This window comes from Mobula birostris, chromosome 25 (assembly GCF_030028105.1).
Source record: "Mobula birostris isolate sMobBir1 chromosome 25, sMobBir1.hap1, whole genome shotgun sequence".
In the NCBI taxonomy this organism is placed as follows: Eukaryota; Metazoa; Chordata; class Chondrichthyes; order Myliobatiformes; family Myliobatidae; genus Mobula; species Mobula birostris.
Genome location: NC_092394.1, coordinates 29,350,419 through 29,374,354, shown reverse-complemented (window position 1 = coordinate 29,374,354; position 23,936 = coordinate 29,350,419). Strand labels below are relative to the sequence as shown.

Sequence of the window (23,936 nt, the reverse complement as noted above, 5' to 3'; positions counted from 1 at the left end):
TCTGCCCACAGCCGTCACATTCATCCCACTGGTTCCCCTCTGCCACTATTCCCATTTGTCTACCTCCCTCACTTGATTCCATGCTCCATCTTCCTCTCCTATCAGATTCCATCATCTTCGGGACTATATTGCCACCACCTACCACCTCCCAGCTTCTATTGCTATTCCCCACACCCCTCCTCGTTTATGTCCCTCTGTATCCTCATTATCTCCAATTTAAGTAATATTCCTGTCCAACTCATTGAGAAGGCAGCAACCATGACTAAGGACCCTCACCATCCAGGACAAGCTCTCTTCTCACTATTGCCAAAGAGGTGGTATAAGAACATGAAGACCCAATGTCAGCTATTTAGGAATAGCTTCTTCATCTCTGCCATCACGTTTCTGAACAATGCATGAACCAATGAAAACTGTCTTATTATTCCTTTTATTTGCACTATTTACTTTTGTAATGTATAGATCTTTTATGTCTTTGTGCTGCACTGCTGCCACAAAACAACAAACTTCATGGCATACGTCAATAATAGTAAATCCGATTCTGATCTCATTCTTTTGCAAGTTGATTCGAGATAGGGAACACCCCACATTCATTACTTTAATGTTTTAACTGTACAAGGTTCCCGTTTCATATATGTCGTGAATATGCTTTAGATCTCACACTGCCATCGCTCTCAGCCCATCCAACCAACACTTACAGACCACCCAAGCATTGTTCATAGACCACTCAACTATTAATCACAGTCAATCCACCCACTGTTTACAACTTTTCAACTATTATTCATAGGCCATCCACCATTTCCAAGGTTTTTCAAGGTCTGGCTCCTAATGCCTGAATAAAATAACATTGCAATGTTGATTGACACATTTAGTCATGCCTATATGGGATGTTGAATATTGTGTCTCAGAGTGGACTGCTCAAATTCCTATTATAGCCAAGCTTCCCCCAACCCCCATGGTTTATTGTGAGGTTATATTCACAGCTTTTAATATGTAATCTACATATTCAATGCAGAAGATACATTAAAGACTAAACTCTTTCTCTAAATTATTTAGTTTTTAAATAGAAATCAAAATGATCACAAAGAGAATTGGAGATAGGTGCTTCTGATATTTGTGTTCCTCATGCTGCCCCGTAAAACCATGTCTAATATTAATAATAACAAAAGTAGAACATAATATGAATGCAAGTGAACAAAGCTGACGCTGCAAATCTGAAACAAAATAAGAAAATTCAGAAATATTGAACTAGTCACATAATACCTGTGGAAAGACACAAGAACAAAACTGCTGGAAGATCTCAGCCAGTCAAGCTGCATTTGTGGAAAATGAAACAAAATCAACTTGGGTTAATGACTCTTCTACAGAACAATTCTGATGAAGGGTTATTAACTTGAAACATTGACTTCTTCTCTCTCTGCAGATACTGCCTAATCAGCCACTATTTTTTTATAGGAGAGAGTTAGAACCTTTTTATCAGCATCAATACAGCTCAGCAGAAATATATTTATCTACAAATATATAAACTCTAGCCAAGTACAATTTGTCATTGATAAGTAGAGATGAGGATAAAATGGGACTGAACATCAAAACTGGTACATTTAAATTGGTTTATTATTGTCACATGTACTGAGATACAGTGAAAAACTTGTTTTGCATGCCATCTATACAAATCATTTTGTCACAACATGAATTGAGGTGGTACAAAGGAAAACAATAACAGAATGCAGAAGAAGTGTAACACTACAGAGAAAGCAGGCAGAGAATTAGGTGCAAGTTTGTAAGGAGTTAGATTGTGAGGTGAAGACGTATCATACTAAGGGACCATTCAATACTCTTATAACAGCAGGGTAAAAGCTGTCCTTGATGACATATTCCAAATTGTCAAACTGAAGTATGTGAATGATTTCATCAAATAGAAGATGACAAACAATTTTGCAGAGTGGGCAGTTAAAGAGGAACACGCAAACAGTCTTGCAAAATGCATGGAAATATGGCAGGGCTATAAGGAGTCCATTGGAAGCAAAGAATCAAAACATGTTGTGGGGATGCTTCACTGCAGCAGGCCCCAGAAGCTTTGTAAAGGTAGAGGGTAATATGAATACAGCCAAATAAAGGGAAATCCTGGAGGAAAACCTGATGCAGTCTGCAAGAGAACTGCGACTTGGGAGAAGATTTGTTTTCCAGCAAGATAATGACCTCAAGCATCAAGCAAAAGCCACACAGGAATGGCTGAAAAACAACAAGGTTAATGTCCTGGAGTGGCCAAGTCCAGACCTTAATCCAATTGAGAATTTGTGGCTGGACTTGAAAAGTGCTGTTCACTCACAACCCCCATGCAATCCGACAGAGCTTAAACAGTTTTGTAAAGAAGAATGGGGGGAAAATTGCAGTGTACAGTTGTACAAAGCTGATCGAGACTTATCCACACAGACTCAAGGCTGTAATTGCTGCCAAAGTTGCATCTACTAAATACTGACTTCAAGGGGTTGAATACTTATGCAATCAATTATTTTGTGTTTTCTATTTGTATTTAATTTAGATCACTTGTAAAGATCTGTTTACACTTTGACACAAAAGAGTCTTTTTGTGTTGATCAGTGTCAAAAAAAAAGCCAAATTAAATCCATGAAAACTTCCAGAGGGGGGAGTTGAATACTTTTTAAAGGCACTGTATTTTCAACTGAATTTAAAGTTCCTAGGTGTCAATTGGACTAATTAATAGCATTAATATATTTAAGGATCAGCTTGAGAAATTTTAAGGGATATTGTATCAGGTGGAGGGGCAAGTTGAGTGGGAAATGGCAAATGCATAGTGTAAACAAAAGCATAGACTACTTATACTGAATACAGGTAGTTTGTAAGCTGTGCTTTTGTACTTAATGAAATACGTAATGTACTTTTGAGTGGCAAACAATATAAATGTATAAAGAACTGCTGGGAATTGAGTTTGTTTTTTTTCAGAATATCAACTTCTGATAAATATTCAGAATTGTACAGCACTGTAGCTTAACAACCTTGCTATTCTGCAAACTGTACTGGATCTACCAAGGTGCATTCTATCATTTCAATTTCTTGCTTTATTATATCTTAAACTTTTTTTTCCCCAAGTATTATCTAATTCTTTCATGCAAGTTACTCCTGCATTTAGATAAGGTGATAGGGAGAGATTAATACTGATCTTGTTTCAAAGTAAGGTATTAATTTATAAAGATAGCCTTTTTGCAGAAAGAAGCCTATCGGAGGGATGTTCATATGGGTCTGAAGTCGAACATTTCTTTTTGATATTATGGGAAACAGGCAACTTCTATCTGCATTTTACCAGTATTATTATTTTTTTTTTTTTACAGAACTCTCTCCTGATAAACTCTCTTCTGATTTAGCTCTGCAATAATATACCCAATACTCATTTCAGCAGTCTTAATACAAGCATGCATGCATCAATTATATAAACAAATAACTCTTTTAGCTTTACCTATTCATGTTGAATCATTTATCACCTCCTCAATACTACCAAGTAAGAGCAAATCTTGCTTATGTTAATTTACTAAAGAACAAAGTTTTCACTATCCCTAACTTTGCTGTGGATGATTGGATTAATAACTTGGCATGGATGGAACTTGGTTCACTGAGGAATATTCTTCTAGATACCATTGTGTTTTTCTTTCATCTATTCATCTACCCCAAGAGTAATGATAAACTTATCACCAAAGTTGGTTCAAACTTCTTATTCTTTACTTGTAGCCACAATATTTGTGTCTCATATCCAGTGAAGTTTCTGTATATGTCACCACAGAAAAAGAGATTCGATGGTAGAAAATCTGAGGGTAAAAGTAAGGGAAGAACTTAATCACAAGCAGAAAGGCTCTCGGCAAACCAGAGGGTTTAGAGGCAGATATTCTTTGGTCCTGATGGCCCATATCATAGGGACTTATAAAATGCTGGGGTAATAGTGAATGAATGCAATATTTCAAAATTCCGTAAGACCATAACTCATAAGACATAAGAGCCGAATTAGGCCACTCAGCCTATTGAGTCTGCTTTGCCAGTCCATCATGGTTGATTTATTATCCCTCTCAACCCCATTCTCCTGCCCTCACTACGTCACCTTTGACACCCTGATTAATCAAGAAACTATCAACCTCCAATTTAAATATACTTAATGACTTGGCCTCCACAGCTGTCTGGGGCAATGAACACTGATTCATCCTCATCTCTGTTATAATGGACCTCCCTCTATTCTGAGGCTGTGCCCTCTGGTCCTAGGCTCATCCACTATAGAAAACATCCTCTCCACACCCACTCCAGCTTGCCCTTTCAATATTCAATAGGTTTCAATGAGTTCTCCCCTCATTCTTCTGAACTACGTTGGATACAGGCTCACAGCCATCAAACACTTGTCATATATTAACTCTTTCATTCCTGGAATAATTCTTATGAACTTTCTCTGCATCCTCTTGAATGCCAGCACATATTTTCTAAGGGGCCCAAAGCTGCTCACAAAAACTCCAAGTGCAGTCTAACCAATGCCTTATAAAGTCTCAGAATTACATTTTTGCTCTTGTATTCTAGTCCTCTCAAAATGAATGATAACCTTGCATTAGTCTTCCTTCTCAACTCAGCATGTAAGTTAAACATTTGGGAATCCTGCACGAGGACTCCAAAATCCCTTTGCTCCTCTGATTTTTGAATTTTCTCCCCATTTAGAAAATAGTCTACGGGCTTTATTCCTTCTACCAAAGTGCATGATCTTACACTTCCTTACACTATATTACATTTGTCACTTCTTTGCCATTCTGTGACTCCCTGCTTCTTCAACACAACCTGTCCCTTCACCTATCTTTGCATTGTCTGCTAACTTGTCTACAAAGCTGTCAATTTTGTCATCCAAATCATTAACATATAACATGAAAATAAGTGGTCCCAAATCTTATCCTTGCAGAACGTTAATGTCACCGGCAGCCAAACAAAAAATGTTCCCTTTATTCCCACTCTGCCTCCAGCTTGTCAGCCAATCTTCTATCCATGCTCGTATCTTTCCTGTAATACCATTAGTTCCTATCTTGTTAAGCAGTCTCATGTGCGGCATCTTGTCAAAGACTTTCTGAAAATCCAAGTAAACAACATACATTGACTTTCCTTTATCTATCCTGCCTGCTATTTTCTCAAAGAATTTGAACAGATTTGTCCTACAAATTTTCCTCAAGGAAACCATGCTGACTTTGGCCTATTTTATCATGCACTTCCACATACCCCAAAACCTCATCCTTAATAATGGATTCCAACATCTTCCCAACTGCTGAAGTCCGGTGAACTGGCCTATAATTTCTTTTCTTCTGCCTTGTTTGGTCCATAAAGTGTAAAGTGATATTTGCAATTTTCCAGTCCTCCAGAACCATTCCAGAATCTAGTAATTCTTGAAAGATCATTACTAATACTTCCATAATCTCTTCAACTACCTCTTTCAAAACACTGGGGTGTAATTCATTTGGTCCAAGTGAATTATCTTGCTTCAGAGCTTTTAGCTTCTGAACCTTCTCCTCAGCAATAGCAATTGCACTCACTTTTGCGCCTGAAACTCTCCAACTTCTGGCATACTGCTAGTGTCTTTCACAGTGAATAATGGCACAAAATACTTAAGTTCATCCACCATTACTACCTCTTCAGCTTCATTTTCCAATGGTTCAATATCCACGCTCGCTTCTCTTTTATTCTTCACATATCTGAAAAACTTTTGGTATACTCCTTTATATTATTGGATAGCTTGCCTGTGCATTCAATCTTTTCTCTCCTTATGGCTTTTTTAGTTGCCTTCTGTTGGTTTTTAAAAGCTTCCCTGTCTAACTTCCCACTAATTTTTACTATATTATATGCCTCCTCTTTGGCTTTTATACTGTCTTTGACTTCCCTTGTCAGCCACAGTTGCCTCAACCTCCCTTTAGAATACCTCTTCATCTTTGGGACACATCTACCTGGCACCTTCCAAATTGCCCCCTGAACTCCAGTCTTTGCTATTCTGCCATTCATCCCTGGTTGTGTCCCCTTCCAATCAACTCTGGCCAGCTCTTCTCCATGCCTCTGTAATTCCCTTTCCTCCACTGTAATATTGATACATTTGACCTTATCTTCTCCCTTTCATATTGCAGTGTGAATTCTGTCATATTATGATCACTGCCCCCCAAGGGGTCATTTACCTTAAGCTCCCAATCGAATCTGGTTCATTACACACACCCAATCCAGAATTGCCATTCACTAGTGGCACAAATCACAACCTGCTCTAAAAAGCCATTCGCTACATTCAGGAAATTTGGAATGGTTTGGAAAATGCAGATACAATACCCCTGTTCAAGAATGTAGTGAGATAGAAGTAGAGAGGGAAAAAAATCAGATAGCTTGACATCTATCATTGGGAAAATGTTAAAATATAACATAAAGGAAATAAATAGTAGCAGGACTTTAAGAAAAGCACAGAATTATTAAGCAGAGTTTATATCGAAGTGAAAGAGTGTTTTAACATTTTGTGAAATAGTTTTTGAGGGTGAAGTGAGCAATATAGATAAAGAAGATCAGTAGACATGTGGTATTTATGGTCTTCAGAAAGCATTTAATAGGTTGCACGCAATGGGTTACTGCTGTGCAAGGCAAAAACTCATGGTGTTGGTATTAGCATGGATACAGAATTGCCAACCTGACAGAAAAAAGAATAGATTGGCAAGCTGTAACCACTGATCTCATGTGCCACAAAGGTCAATTCTGTGACAATAATTTACAACTGGTGTTAGTGATTTCAAAGACAGGGATGAGGTCATTATAGACAAATTTGTTGATATTACAAAGATTGGGAAGGGGTGGAGGGGCGAGAGAGCAATTTGTTAGAAGGATGTAGAGTCTGTAAGAGGATATAGGTAAGTGAAATAGGTAGGCAAACAGTGGATAGATGAAATATAATTCAAATGTGTGAAATTACAGAATGCTGTGATTTACAGAAATCTTGGTACCTTCATTCATAAGCCACAGAAAGTTTGCATGAAGATACAGAAAACTGAGGAGGAAAATGACCTTAATTACAAAGGGAATACAATATACAAATTCCAGAAGTCTTGCTGTACAGGGCATCAGTCAGACCATATCTGGAATATTGCATATGGTTTTTGTCTGATATTTAAGAAGGGATGTATTTTTATGTGTCACAGTTTAGAGGTGGCTCACTAGGTTGATTTCTGGAACAAAGAGGCTTCCAGAAGAAAAAGCCAATACTCATTGAACTTTCAAATAAGGGCATTTGACTATTGGGAATCTAGAACTAGGCGACATAACTTCAGAAAAAAGGGATTGTTCACTTATGAAGATATTTGATGCGGAGGAATTTCTTTTCTTGGAAGGTCAAAAATGTTTGAAATTTTCCAGCTGTGAAGGCTATATTACTGAATATATTAAAGGATAACATAAATTCTTCATCTCATGGAGAATCAAGGGTTGTATGGAACAAAGTGGAAAAGGGAAGCTAAGGCAAATATCTGGTCATCATTGTTCAATGAAGCAGCTTGGAATTACTCCTTTTATTAGGAGTAGGCTTACTCCGGTTCTTACGTGACCCAAGGTGTTGATGGTTGGAGATTTGGTTGCAGCAATGTCATTAAACATTAAGTGAAGTTGGCTGGTGTCTCATTGGTTGAGACAGTCATTGTCTGGTCATTCCATAGCATGAGCAGGTTTACTGGATACATTGTGAATCTTTATTATTATGACTAAATTCCATAGACTTCTCCTTCTGACCTTTGCAATCTTCAGATTTCATTAAGTAATCTTAACCAAAATCTTTATTATTTCCCTTACTCATTTTAAGATAACTGTAAGTCTGCAATTTTTTAGTTCAACCTCAACTCCATTAAGTCTGCATACAAGATATGCATGCGGTGATTGACAATACTCAGCTGCCTGAGAATAAACATCAAGTTTACTGGCCCCTTCTCTTCTGAATTTCCCAATCCCACTCCTGACACCATATCTCAACCCAACAAGTGAATGTCAGATTGTCATTTCATAGCTTTAAAATTCCAGTCTGACGAAATCACTTCTCTACATACCCCTAGCCATCAATCTATATTAACCAGGATTTTTCTCCCGAATCTACTTGTAGATTTAGATAAAATCCAAATTTACAAGTAGGTCCAGTTTCAGGTTGATCCTTGGCAAGTCTCTACCCATCGTGTCCATATTCTATACTTGGACAGCTTAGAGTCTAAAGGCGTGATCAGTATATTTTTCTTGTGGCCGTATATATGCTGCACAATTCCCATTAGCAGTTAAATTAAACACCTGCCGCCACCTCTGATTCATTTGGTTAAAAATAATTTTCCTCCTGAACCTTCCCATTGTCCACTCACTTCCTTCACGTAATGAGCATTACTATAATAACGCATGGTCTCAACTCTACCTTAGTTTTGTACTCTAGTCCTTGGTTTCATTTCTAACCAGACCTCCTCCTGGATTTTCTTTGGTTCATTGATGAGTACATTGCTTGCATTTTAATCTGAAGAATTTCACATTAAGTTTAAAATTTCCATTTCTTACCTTTTATGGGGAACATTTCTGACTGTTTCTTTGGACTTCTTTATTTCAACCTAAAACAAAGTTCAGGTGATTTATCACATTGTAAAAACACTAATCTCAAGTCTATATCTGAAAGCTTGGGTCAGAAGGTCAGTGAACATGCTTAAGGAATGGAAATAGAAAAACTGAGAAGTTGGTAAAAGAATCCATACATGCAGAGGAAAGTGAACCTTTCTGGAAGTGTGTGTGGGGGTGGCAGGTGGGGGGGGAGAAGGAGGCATTAGAAAAGTAACCACAAGATCACAATAGGCATAAGACTGCAGAGTTCTTGAGCAAAAGAAAACAAACAGAAGTACTCAGTCAGACAACATCTGTTGAGGCAGAGGCACAGTTGAGTGTCAGGTGGAAACTCTAGACCCAAAATGGTGACTATCCTTTTGTCTGTATCTAAGATATCTAACTATCTTACCCAAAGTGTCATGATGAAACATCAGCTGTTTATTTCCCTCCATAGCTGCTCTCTGACCTGCCGAGTTCCTCTAGCACTTGGTGTGTGTTGCTCTGGATTCCAGCATCTGCATAATCTTGTGTATATTCCAAATATCTTTTTGTTGTTTAGTCATAAATAGTATGTAACTCCAGGAAAAAATGGACACTTCCTGTATGCATTAAACATTACACACTAATAATAAATTTTCACTTTTGTCCTCAGTGTGCCAGCACAGCATATTATTGGTTGAAGAAAATGAAGTTTGAAGATAAAGACCTTAGGCCAGGAACAAAATTCATCAGTTGACACACAGCAGTGATCTCTGCTCTCTAAAATGCTTCTGAGACCAGGACTAGCTGTCGCAGGAAGCTCAAGGTATATGAAAATGCTGACACCGCAAAATACTCTGAATTCACGATAAGGATAAGTGAACCAATATCATTACCTACTCCCAGGCCAATATTTCCATCAAGGAAGCCCTAACTCTGTTGGAAGTCTCTTTCTGTCTCAGGAGTCTGGTTTCCGATGTTCAGAAATATTCTTTGCATACTTGACAAGGATGTGGAAGCATTGGAAAGGGTACAGAGGAGATTTACCAGGATGCTGCCTGGTTTAGAAAGTATGCATTATGATCAGAGATTAAGGGAGCTAGGGCTTTACTCTTTGGAGAGAAGGAGGATGAGAGGAGACATGATAGAGGTGTACAAGATAATAAGAGGAATAGATAGAGTGGATAGCCAGCGCCTCTTCCCCAGGGCACCACTGCTCAATACAAGAGGACATGGCTTTAAGGTAAGGGGTGGGAAGTTCAAGGGGGATATTAGAGGAAGGTTTTTTACTCAGAGAGTGGTTGGTGCGTGGAATGCACTGCCTGAGTCAGTGGTGGAGGCAGATACACTAGTGAAGTTTAAGCGACTACTAGACAGGTATATGGAGGAATCTAAGGTGGGGGCTTACATGGGAGGCAGGGTTTGAGGGTCGGCACAACATTGTGGGCCGAAGGGCCTGTACTACGCTGTACTATTCTATGTTCTATGTCAGTCTCCTAAAACTGATAACCTTTTCTAATTTCTGTTATGGGTAGAGATTTGCAGGTATACAAAGGAACGGGGTCATGGATGTAGCTAATGCCTCCTTGAAAAAGAGTATCTCCAAAAAATTCCTGGATAATCGAGAGAAGTAGTATGGTATTGAGATCTTCAAGTCCATGCACTGGGAACACAAAGGAACTTATGTAAGTAGAAGCAGCACAATTTGATCGACCCATCCAAATGAACAGTAAGGCACCTCCTGTCCTATTTGAGGCAGAATCTACAGTTTCCACATTGGCCTCAATTACCTCAAGACCCTCTAAACTAGAGCGAAGCAAGTTGTTCTTGATCCTCAGGGACTGTTTGAGAAGATGTTACACATTAGCTTTAACATATGAAACACTTGTTATCAAACTATAAAATTAAATATTGAGGTGGGTAACTAATAGCTCAATCGAAGACATGAGTTCAAAGAGTATCTTAAAGAAGAAAGGAGAGTTGAAGTAGTGTAAATGATCTGAGCTAGTACTCCAGAGTGAAAGGCTTTAGCAGTTAAAGCACATTTGACTATAATGGAACAATTATATTTGGAAAGCATAAAGCCGGAAACAAGAGATCAGAAATACCCTATGAGGCAGGAAACATCAAGAGCAAAGACTAATTTGAAAAGTGGAGAATTTAAGAAAAAACATGTTACTTACCAAAGCTCAATGCAGGGCAAGGATAGGAGTAATGTATCCAACAGAAGTGAGAAGATGAACAACAGTTTTGAATAAGATCAAATTTGTGGAAACCCACCAAGAATGCACAGGAACAGTTAAGTCCACAGTATTTCACCAGCAGGTGAGCCTAGACTAGGATTAAGTTAGATGATGCTATGAGGGAAAATAGCTGGTTAATGACAGAATAAAACAAGAGAGTAACAAGTAATCTCTGCAGTTGAGGTAAAATCTGTGGTTAGATAACCGGAGTTAATGAGTGCAGTTAAATATTCTGATGAAAGTGTACTAGCCTAAAATACTGATTCTGTTCTCTCCACAAATACTGGCTGACTAACTGAATATGCTCAAATTTCCTAATCAACCTTTCAGTTGCAATTCATTGTTTCTGTACTACGGTCTTTGTCATTACACAGATAGACTGTCCAAAGCCTATCTTGGAGCGAAACAGGACACCAAGTTCGAGAAGAGTATGGCTCAATATCATGCAATTGCTATAAAGAGATGGAATCACTGTCCAGTAAACAGAGTTTATGAATGGAAGCAGAGAAAATTGTTTTGATCTTCTCTATATTTAACCAGGAGGAAATTGGGGAATGCAGGATGACACTCTGAATTAATCGAAACTAAACATTTATGGAGGATAACAGTGGTGGTCAGAGATTCTACACAATTATGAGGAGGTTGATGTACATGCTGTACATTTTCAAAATATGGTATGCACGGCAAGAGACCAACCAGAAAAATACTAGAGTAGTTGAAATAAATTCAGAATTAGATAAGGGTCTCCACAGTGAAAGGCAGCAAAATAGACAGAAGTGGGAATGTTTCACATACAGAAATAACTGGCCTTAATGGTAGGTTGGATGTGAGATTTAAAAGAGATTGGAATGGAACGTGCGGGTCAGTTTGAACAATCAGTGGGAGTAGGAATGGAAGCCTTGGAAAATGAGTATAGATTGTGGGAGTGATTAAAAGACAACAGCTTTATTGTCCCTTTGTTGAGTAAGCTCTGTCTCATCCATCATTAATTTCAGGCAAGTTTTTTTTTCATAGCCAGGAGCTGGTGAAAATATTCTTGAAAATGGAGGAGAGAGGCTTTTAGTGCACATTATAAAGAACCACCAAGAGTGATGACCAGGTAGAGTGTTAATGAAAAAGAAATGGCCAAAAAATGCTTTGGAGACCTCAAGGTTCAAAAAAATGGGGGAAAAAGAAGCCTTTGTTGTATTCATTAGCTTCATTTGGGAAATGTCGATTCCATAGGAAGGCCCTTTAATTCCATGGGGAAAGAAAAAAGGAAAAGTAACAACAGCTTAAGTTTATGAAGAGCATTCCAGGAAGTCCCAAAGCAATTTGCAGCTAATTAAGAATGTGATCATAGTTGCAATATGAAATTATAATGTAGAGAAGCAACAGGAGGAGAAAGTGGATAAGTGTCTAGCATGTTCCAGAAAAGCTAAAGATAAGGAAATAAATTCACCATGGTGACAAATCATTTAAGCTTCAGATTGTTTTGTATATTTTAGCACAGCAGGAAAATTGTCAGAAGAATGTGAAATTTTGAGAAGAAACAGATATGGACAAAATTTGGAAAATAACATATCCTCTAAGATAGAGGGGAACAAGGGATGTTGTGTATTTGGATTTCCAGAAGGAGTTTGATAAGGTGCCACATAAAAGTTATATCCAGAAGATATGGTGTTGGGGGTGATGTATTAGTATGGATGGAGGATTAGTTTTCCAATAGAAGGCAGAATTAAAAAAAATGGATGTTGGCAGTCAGTCATGAGCATAGTACCTCAGGAGTCTGTGCTAGGCCCACAACTGTTCATTATAACTGTATACGACAACCGTATATTACAGATTGGGAAGGGGGGGATGGAGTGTAGAGCATCTAAGTTTGCTGATTATACTAAATTAAGTGAAAAGGCAAATTGTCCAGAAGCTGTGAAGAGTCTGAAGAGAGAGATATAGATAGGTTGTCAGAATGCAAGGGTCTGGAAGATGGAGTGCAATGTTGGTAAATGCCACATTATCCATTTTGGAAAGGAAAATAGAAGACTGCAGCGTGCAGTTGTGCAGAGGGACTTGCAAGTGCTAATGCATGAATTATAAAATATTGGTTTGCAGATGCAACAAGTTATCAAGGCAAACAAAACGTTGGCCATCATTGCTAGGTTATATAATTTTAGAACAGGGAGGTAATGCTGCAACCATGCAGGATACTGGTGTGGATGCACCTGGGGTACTGAACGCATTTCTGGTGACCTTACTTGAGCAGGTACATATACTGGCTTTGGTACAGAGGAGGTTCACCAGGTTAGTCATAGTCATACTTTATTGATCCCGGGGGAAATTGGTTTTCGTTACAGTTGCATCATAAATAATTAAATAGTAATAAAACCATAAATAATTAAATAGTAATATGTAAATTAGGCCAGGAAATAAGTCCAGAACCAGCCTATTGGCTCAGGGTGTCTGACACTCCAAGGGAGGAGTTGTAAAGTTTGATAGCCACAGGCAGGAATGACTTCCTATGATGCTCTGTGCTGCATCTCGGTGGAAAGAATCTCTAGCTGAATGTACTCCTGTGCCCACCCAGTACATTATGTAGTGGATGGGAGACATGGTCCAAGATGGCATGCAACTTGGACAGCATCCTCTTTTCAGACACCACTGTCAGAGAGTCCAGTTCCATCCCCACAACATCACAGGCCTTACGAATGAGTTTGTTGATTCTGTTGGTGTCTGCTACTCTCAGCCTGCTGCCCCAGCACACAACAGCAAACATGATCGCACTGGCCACCACAGACTCGTAGAACATCCTCAGCATCGTCCAGCAGATGTTAAAGGACCTCAGTCTCCTCAGGAAATAGAGACGGCTCTGACCTTTCTTGTAGACAGCCTCAGCGTTCTTTGACCAGTCCAGTTTATTGTCAATTCGTATCCCCAGGTATTTGTAATCCTCCACTATGTCCACACTGACCCCCTGGATGGAAACAGGGGTCACCGGTGCCTTAGCCCTCCTCAGGTCTACCACCAGCTCCTTAGTCTTTTTCACATTAAGCTGCAGATAATTCTGCTCACACCATGTGACAAAGTTTCCTACCGTAGCCCTGTACTCAGCCTCATCTCCCTTGCTGATGCATCCAACTATGGCAGAGTCATCAGAAAACTTCTGAAGATGACAAGACTCTGTGCAGTAGTTGAAGTCCAAGGTGTAAATGGTGAAGAGAAAGGGAGACAAGACAGTCCCCTGTGGAGCCCCAGTGCTGCTGATCACTCTGTCGGACACACAGTGTTGCAAGCACACGTACTGTGGTCTGCCAGTCAGGTAATCAAGAATCCGTGACACCAGGAAAGCATCCACCTGCATCACTGTCAGCTTCTCCCCTAGCAGAGCAGGGCGGATGGTGTTGAATGCACTGGAGAAATCAAAGAACATGATACTCACAGTGCTCGCTGGCTTGTCCAGGTGGGCGTAGACACAGTTCAGCAGGTAGATGATGACATCCTCAACTCCTAGATGATTCCTAGTTGATTCCAGAGATATGGGGATATAGCCTATGAGGAGAGATTGTGATGCCTGGTACTATACAGTACTCACTGAAATTCAGAAAAATGAGAGGAAATCTTATAAAAAAACATGTACAGTTATGAAAGGGATAGGTACGATAGAGGCAGGAAATTTGCTTTCCCTGGTAGGTGAGACTAGAACCACGAGAGTAGATTTAAGACAGAGATGAGGAGGAACTACTTTTCCCAGAGAGGTAAATCTATAGAATTCTCTGCCCAGGGTAGGAGTAGAGGCTAAATCATTAAATATATTAAGACACAATTTTGCATAGTAGGGATATTAAGGGTTATGGGGAAAGGCAGATCGATGGAGGTGTCAATGATCAGATCAGTCAATGAATGGCAGAGCAGGTTCAACGGATCAGATGGCTTACTGCTGCTCATATTTCTTATATTTTTATGTTTGGAAAGGAAAAGAGGTGGAGCTGAGATTATAGTTGAACGGAGAAGATAAATCACCAAACTGTGACGTTGGGATGGAAGGAGGAGGGGCAAATAAGATGAAGGCTAAGATGTACTATAAATGGCGATGGATCCATTACTGTGCTAATTGTTCAATGATAATTGATTACTACATTTCTCAGTTTTACCCCACATTATCAGAATCTCTTCTGTTTCATATGTTATTCAACTGCACTTTAACAGATCTGGCAATTGTCTTAGAAAATGTGATGAATCATTCCATATACTTCTTATGGAAAAAACAGTTTCAATTTTGTGATAGTAATAAGATACTGAGAGTACAGTAACAATTCAGTAACATTACCAGACTAATATCTAGCAGCCTAGGCTATTATTTGAGACATATACAGTGCCTATAAAAAGTATTCACACCCCCCTCCACCTTGGAAGTTTTGATGTTTTATTGTTTTACAACATGTTATGTACCCTGTAACTGGGTTGCCAAATCAGCAGAAATGGATCACTCAGTTGGAGTCTGGATTACTAGAACTAAGAAAGTTTTATTAAAGAAACAAGCAACACAGTACTCTAATCAAAAGGATAATAAATGCAACAGTTCAGCAATGATAAACACACATGTACATAGAATTAGGATAACAGGATCAATCAAGCTCTATTGTCGTCTAGGGGTAAATGACCAGTTTCAAAGTGACGCAAAGTTCAGTTCAATTGAATTCAGTTCAGTTCGCAGTAATCACTGCCGTGGGAGATGGACAGTGGGGGGGGGGGGGGGGAAGGAGAGAGAGAGAGCGCAAAACGAATGAATATTCAAACGGCTTCCACACAGACCTTCGATATTCTTTGCAGTCAGCTTTCGGGCGAGCCCTTTGTGATGTCTTCTGAGGTCACCGACCGTGACCCCTCCGTTTCCAGATACGATCGTTTCTCTGCGGTGAACCTGGCACCCAGGCAAGGGCGGACACACACCAGGTTCACGCTGATTGTGCCTTTCCACCCTGTGCGTCTATGGCTTGGTCCCGCGACCAGCCCTCCAAAACTTCCCACCGACTTGTGGGAGACGCACCGTTTCCAGGGTCTCGTTACCTCGGGGTGTCGTGTGTGTCTTGCCTTAGCAAACCTGTCCCTTTTTATCCCCCTGCTGGGGTATCGCCTGTCCATCACTTCAAACAGTTCAGGGTTCAAAGGGGGAAGCCAATCTTGACAGCTCTCTTTCCGTTAAACTCTCACGTCCCTTCATTAACATCTCCAAATGCTGCTCCATTGTTTTCCTTATCTCTCTCTCTTTCTCCTGAAGACAGGTGGCAGACCAACTGCTGATCCCACTGGTGCCAGCACAGGACAGCTAACATCTTAATCTATGTGTATTCTCGTCACAAACATTAAATCACATTGGATTTAATTTGGCTTTTTTGACACTGATCAACAGAAAAAGATTTTCATGTCAAAGTGAAAACAGATCTCTGTAAAGTGATCTAAATTTGTTACAAATATAAAACACAAAATATTGATTGCGTAAGTATTCGCTCACCCCCTCCCCTTTAGTATGACACATCGCATCATCACTGATGCAACCAATTGGTTTTGGAAGTCACATATTAAGTTAAATGGAGATCTGTTTTTGGAGACCTGTGTGCAGCCAAGATGTTTCAATTGATTATAGTAAAAATACACCTGTATCTGGAAGGTCCTACAGTTGGTGAGTCAGTATCCTGGCAAAAACCACACTATGATGACAAAAGAATACTCCAAGCAACTCTGTGAAAAAGTTATTGAAAAGCACAGGTCAGGAGATGGATACAAGAAAATTTCCAAGTCACTGAATATCTCTTGGAGTACAGTTAAGTCAATCATCAAAAAAATAGAAAAAATATGGCACAGCTGTAAATCTGCCTAAAGCAGGCTGTCCTCAAGAACTGAGTGACTGTGCAAGAAAAGGACGAGAAAGAAAGGCCACCAAGAGAGCTATGACAGTTCTGGAGGAGTTACAAGCTTCAGTGGCTGAGATGGGAGAGACTGCACATACAACAACCGTTGCCCGGGTGCTTCACCAGTCGCAGCTTTATGGAAGAGTGGCAAAGAGAAAGCCAGTGTTGAAGAAATCTCACATGAAATCTCAGCTAGAGTTTGCCAGAAAGCATGTGACAGACTCTAAAGTCAGCCGGGAGAAGGTTCTATGGTTCGATGAAACCAAAATTGAGGATTTTGGCCATCAGACTAAATGCTATGTTTGGCACTAAGCCAAACACCGCACATCTTCAAAAACACGCCATCCCTACCATGAAGCATGGTGGTGGCTGCATCATGCTGTGGGGATGCTTCACTGCAGCAGGCCCTGGAAGGCTTGTGAAGGTAGAGGGTAAAATGAATGCAGTCAAATAAAGGGAAATCCTGATGCAGTCTGCAAGAGAACTGCGACTTGAGATAAGATTTATTTTCCAGCAGGGCAATGCCCCCAAGCATAAAGCTAAAGCTACACAAGAGTGGCTTAAAAACAACAAAGTTAACATCCTGGAGTGGCCAAGTCAGAGTCCAGACTCAATCCAATTGAGAAGTTGTGGCTGGACTTGAAAAGGGCTGTTCACTTACAGTCCCATGTAATCTGACAGAGCTTGAGCAGTTTTGTAAAGAAGAATGGGGAAAATTTGGCAGTGTCCAAATGTGCAAAGCCGATAAAGACCTATCCACACAGACTCAAGGCTGTAATTGCTGCCAAAGGAGTATCTACTAAATACTGACTTGAAGGGATTGAATACTTATGCAATCAATTATGTTGTGTTTCATACTTGATATTAATTTAGTTCACTTTGTCGAGATCTGTTTTTGACACAAGAGTCCTTTTCTGTTGATCAGTGTCAAAAAAGCCAAATTCAATCCACCATGATTCAATGTTAAAAAACAATTAAACATGAAAACTTTCAAAGGGGTGAATACTTTTCATAGGCACTGTAAATGTGAATGCTATCATACTGAGTGTGAGATTGAAATTCATTAATTAAAATGAGAATTTAAACTTTACATCAGTAATGGTAATTGTGATAAAATCTCAGCTGGTTCATTGATGTCCTTTAAGAAAGAAAACCTGTCAATTGACTGCTCTACATGCAATGTTGAAGTACCCCAGCAATCCAGTCATTTCAAGGAAAAAGTAGCAATGAATATTAAAAGTTGACATGACCAATAACGTCCATATCCTATATTTTTTTAGGAAACTACAGTATGTATAGTTACTTTATCAAAGAGTGGTATTTCTTCCATGCTTCCCAGTTCTAGTCAGTTGCCAAGTATAACAAGCCCATGAGTCATGTTATAATTTCCACTATGAAATGAAATGCTGCAGATTAACCCCTCTGAGTTCTGAGTACTTGTACATCAATAATGTCAAAAATGACTTTTTACTTAAGCTCATAACCTTAGCTGAAACACTTCTGCAATCTAAATGCTGACTATTCTGCTTGATCAGATCAAAGTAAAATATTTCACTATGTCACATAGAAGGAAAAAAAATGCCGCTGTTCCGTCATCCTGCCTAACCTTAATCTCACAAACATCAACGTCATAACGAATGGGGTACCGTGGTGGCTTGGCAGCTAGGGTAACATTATTACAGTGTCAGCGACCCAGGCTCAACTCCACAGTTGTTTGTAGGGAGTTTGCACATTCTCCTATGACCGGGTCCTCCAGTTTCCATAGACGTATGGGCTAGTAGGTTATTTGGCCACATGGGTGTAATTGAGCAGCATCAGCTCGTTGGGCCAGAAAGGTACAACCAGAGCAGCCTCCACAAAATCCTCCAAATCTCCTGGCACAATAAGCAAATCATTGTCAATTTCCTTTCTCAAACCACCACCATTCAGCATCAGAAACTCTGACCATACTCAGCAGTTCCAGTGTTGGCCATCTTATTTGCATGCCTGCCACCAGACTTTCCAAACAGACACTATCAGCCACAGTCATGAAAAGAGAATACCAGGCAGACAGAAGAAATATTTCAAGGATGTTCTCAAAGCCTCTACTTTTGTGCGAGCTCCTGGACCATGACTGATCAAAATGAAGAAGCATCTGGAGCATTAAGAACCTTGAGCCTATTGGGAGCACAAGTAGCACTTTGCCTTCCTTACCATCCACAAACTGCATCATGCATCTGTTATTTGACTCTTGGCACCATCTGTAAACCTGACATTGGTCTAATTAGACACAGCAAAACCCCACAGAACTGGGGTTGAAACAAGTCATCCTTGACCCTGAGAGGTTGCCTAAGCAAAGGAAGATTTTTTTTTCTCCTACAGTTCTTATAAGCAGTGTTCTGGATCAATTGAATGTTTACACATTTTATTTGTGAAGATACCAGCAATTACAGGGGAGTTTGCTTAATTATCATAGCTACAAGACAGTGATTAAGCTTCTTGATTATGTCAGCTTCAATCCACAGGAGTAACTGATTAGATCAATAATACTTAACAAATAGTTTCATAATACTTAAATACTCCCAGTTATTGACACATAAAATGGACTGATGGCATTAGAGCTCTGGGCTTACTGACACTCCAAAGAATTCAACAGATACTTTTGCACTTAGTGGTCTTGAAATTAGCAAAAGAGGGGATCTCACTGCCCAAGACTGTGTGGAGACACAACCCTCATTTTCCTTCTCCACAGAGATACCATCAACATTGCCACACGGATCAAACACAGCTCAAAAACATTGTTGCAAAGCCCTTTATCTTGATCAATGCATACCACCTTTTTTTCTCAACTTCAGCACAAAGTTCAAAATAATAGTAAATGTTATTATCAAAATACATATATGTCACCATATAGAACCCTGAGATCCATTTTTCAGCAGGCACACTCAGCAAATCTCTAGAATAGTAACTATAATAAGATGAATGAAAGATCACCTAGTGTAGAAAATGCAAATGCAAATATAAATAAATAGCAATAAATAATGAGAACATGAAATAACAAGGTAAAGGTAGTTAAAGTGAGATCATTGGTTATGTGAACATCTCAATGGATGTAGTTACCCCCTTTGTTCAAGAGCCTGATGGTTGAGGGTAGTAACTGTTCTTGAATTTGGTGGTGAGATTCCTGAGGCTCTTGTACCTTCTACCTGATGGCATCAGCAAGAAAAGATCATGTCCTGGTGTAGAGGATCTCTGATGATGAATGCTGCTTTCCTGTGACAGTGTTACATGTAGATGTGCTCAATGGTTGGGAGGGCTTTACCTGTGATGTACTTGGTTGAATCCACTACCTTTCATCGGATTTCCCATTCAAAGGCATTGGTGTTTCCATACCAGGCTGTGATGCAGCCATTGAAAACACTCTCCACTACACATCTATAGAAGTTTGTCAAATTTTTAGATGACATGCCAAATCTCCGCTAACTCCTAAGGAAGTAGAGGGCTGCCGTGCTTTCTTCGCAGTTGCACTTATGTGCTGGGTCCAGGACAGGTCCCCAGAAATAGTAACACACAGAAATTTAAAGCTGCTAACCCTTTCCACCTCTGATTCTCCAAGGACTGGCTCAAGGATCTCCAGTTTCCTTCTTCTGAAATCTACAATCAGTTCCTTGGTCTTGCTGACATTGAGTGAGAGGTTGTTATGACACCACTCAGCCAAATTTTTAATCTCCCTCCTGCATGCTGATTAATCAGCACCTTTGAATCTGGCCAGAACAATGGTGTCATCAGAAAACTTGAATATGGTATTGGAGCTGTGCTTAACCACACAGTCATAGATATAAAGTGAGTAGAGCAGGGGGCTAAGCAGATAGCCCTGTGGTGCACCTGTGTTTATGGAGATTATGGAGGAAAAGTTCTTGCCAATCTGAACTGACTGGAGCCTGCAAGTGAGGAAACTGGGAATCTAATTACACAAGGAGGTAATGAGACCAAGGTCTTGGAGCTTATTGATTAGTTTGGAGTGGATTATGATATGAAATGCTGAGCTGTAATCAACAGCTAGCATCCTGATGTGTGCATCTTTGCTGTCCAGGTGTTCCAGGGTTGAGTGAGGAGCCAATGAGATGGTATCTGCTGTGGACCTGTTACTCTGGGAGGCAAGTTGGAGCAGATCCAAATCACCTCAGGCAGCAGCTGATTTGTTTCATCACCAGCCTCTCAAAACACTTCATCACTGTGGATGTAAGTGCAACTGGGCGATAGTCATTGAGGCAGGTCGCCACGCTCTTCTTGGGCACCAGTATTAACGAAGCCTGCTTGAAGCAGGTGGGTACCACACACTTCCAAAGTGACAGGTTAAAGATATCAGTGAACACACCAGCCAGCTGGTCAGCACAGATCTTTAGTACATGGCTAGGTACTCTGGTCTAGATGCTTTTCTTGGAGTATTACTTCCTTTGAGTATTTTATATTCCTGAAACTTGTTGGTATTAAAAAATATTGTTCAAAGCTCCACACATAACTCCTTGGTCAAGCAATATGCTTTACAGAAATCATCAAGTAGATTTATGTCCAGTGCTTTTACAAATGGCGACTCTTGTTGTTGATCACAAGTTCCAGAATCAAAATAAACTTTCTCAGTTTCCCACTTGAATGTTACTGCTATATTAAAGATGCAAAGATAAAAATGTGAAAACAAATACAATTATTTAATTAATATATATCTGCATTAAAAGACCATAAGGTATAGGAGCAGAATTAGGCCATTTGGCTCATTGAATCTGCTCCACCATTTCATCATGGCTGATCCAATTTTACTCTCAGCCCAAATCTCCTGCATTCTCCTCATATCCCCTCATGCCCTGACCAAACAAGAATCTATCAACCTCTGCCTTAAATGTACATAATGACCTGGCCTCCACAGCCATCTGTGGCAATGAATTGCTGGCTGCAAAAATTCCTCCTCATCTCTGTTCTAAAAAGACGCCCCTTTATTTTGAGGCTGTCTCTTCTGCTCTTAGACTCTCCCACCATAGGAAACATCCTCTCGCACATCCACTCTAACAACGCATTTCACCATTCAAAGGTTTCAATGAGGTCACCTTTCATTCTTCTGAGTTCCAGTGAATACAGGCCCAGAGCCATCAAACTTCATATGAGCAACACACATAAAAGTTGCTGGTGAACGCAGCAGGCCAGGCAGCATCTCTAGGAAGAGGTGCAGTCGACGTTTCAGGTCGAGACCCTTCGTCAGGACTAACTGAAGGAAGAGTGAGTAAGGGATTTGAAAGTTGGAGGGGGAGGGGGAGATCCAAAATGATAGGAGAAGAGAGGAGGGGGAGGGATGGAGCCAAGAGCTGGACAGGTGATTGGCAAAAGGGATATGAGAGGATTATAGGACAGGAGATCCGGGAAGAAAGACAAGGGTGGGGGGGGGACCCAGAGGATGGGCAAGGGGTATATTCAGAGGGTCAGAGGGACAGAGGGAGAAAAAGGAGAGTGAGAGAAAGAATGTGTGTATAAAAATAAGTAACAGATGGGGTATGAGGGGGAGGTGGGGCATTAGCGGAAGTTAGAGAAGTTGATATTCATGCCATCAGGTTGGAGGCTACCCAGACGGAATATAAGGTGTTGTTCCTCCAACCTGAGTGTGGCTTCATCTTTACAGTAGAGGAGGCCGTGGATAGACATGTCAGAATGGGAATGGGATGTGGAATTAAAATGTGTGGCCACTGGGAGATCCTGCTTTCTCTGGTGGACAGAGCGTAGATGTTTAGCAAAGCGGTCTCCCAGTCTGCGTCGTGTCTCGCCGATATATAAAAGGCCACATCGGGAGCACCGGACGCAGTATATCACCCCAGCCGACTCACAGGTGAAGTGTTGCCTCACCTGGAAGGACTGTTTGGGGCCCTGAATGGTGGTAAGGGAGGAAGTGTAAGGGTATGTTTAGCACTTGCTCCGCTTACACGGATAAGTGCCAGGAGGGAGATCAGTGGGGAGGGATGGGGGGGGACGAATGGACAAGGGAGTTGCTTAGGGAGCGATCCCTGCAGAATGCAGAGAGAGGGGGAGAGGGAAAGATGTGCTTAGTGGTGGGATCCCGTTGGAGGTGGCGGAAGTTACGGAGAATAATATGTTGGACCTGGAGGCTGGTGTGGTGGTAGGTGAGGACCAGGGGAACCCTATTCCTAGTGGAGTGGCGGGAGGATGGAGTGAGAGCAGATGTACGTGAAATGGGGGAGATGCGTTTAAGAGCAGAGTTGATAGTGGAGGAAGGGAAGCCCCTTTCTTTAAAAAAAGATGAAGCCACACTCAGGTTGGAGGAACAATACCTTATATTCCGTCTGGGTAGCCTCCAACCTGATGGCATGAACATGGACTTCTCTAACTTCCGCTAATGCCCCACCTCCCCCTCGTACCCCATCTGTTACTTATTTTTATACACACATTCTTTCTCTCACTCTCCTTTTTCTCCCTCTGTCCCTCTGAATATACCCCTTGCACATCCTCTGGGTCCCCCCCCACCGTCTTTCTTCCCAGACCTCCTGTGCCATGATCCTCTCGTATCCCTTTTGCCTATCACCTGTCCAGCTCTTGGCTCCATTCCTCCCCCTCCTGTCTTCTCCTATCATTTTGGATCTCCCCCTCCCCCTCCAACTTTCAAATCCCTTACTCACTCTTCCTTCAGTTAGTCCTGACGAAGGGTCTCGGCCTAAAACGTCGACTGCACCTCTTCCTAGAGATGCTGCCTGGCCTGCTGTGCTCACCAGCAACTTTTATGTGTGTTGCTTGAATTTCCAGCATCTGCAGAATTCCTGTTGTTTGCGTTTAAACTTCATATGACAAGCCATTCAATCTGGGAAACATTTTCATGAACCTCCTTTGATCTCCCTCCAGTTTTAACATATCCTAAGATAAGGGGCCCAAAACTGCTCACAATACTCCAAGTGAGGCCTCACCAGTGCTTTATAAAGTCTCAACATTACATCTTTTCTTTTATATTCTAGTTCTCTTGGAATGAATGCCAACATTGCATTTGCTTTCCTCACCACAGACTCAACCTGCAAATGGATCTTTAAGGAATCCTGCACAAGGACTCCCAAGTCCCTTTGCACCTCAGATTTTTGTATTTTCTCTCCAGCAAGAAAATAGTCAATCCTTTCATTTCTTCTACCAAAGTGCATGACCATATGCTTCCTGACACTGTATTCCACCTGCCATTTGTTTGCCCATTCTAATAT

The 23,936-nt window shown here is 40.6% G+C and overlaps 1 protein-coding gene across 6 annotated transcripts in view; it reads right to left on the bottom strand.

Moving 5' to 3' along the window:
- The window catches only part of LOC140187841 (protein-tyrosine sulfotransferase 1-like), a 121,419-nt gene that overhangs the window by 43,324 nt on the left and 54,159 nt on the right, over positions 1–23,936 (bottom strand). For 2 of the 6 annotated variants that reach the window (XM_072243632.1, XM_072243633.1), the window contains exon 5: positions 8,571–8,620. The exons of 3 other annotated variants lie outside the window; for them this stretch is intronic. In XM_072243632.1, coding sequence (XP_072099733.1) covers positions 8,571–8,620 — 50 coding nt within the window. Of the gene's footprint in view, positions 1–8,570; positions 8,621–14,246; positions 14,357–23,936 lie in introns of those variants that run through there. One more of the 6 variants, XR_011883162.1, reaches the window with a different exon arrangement.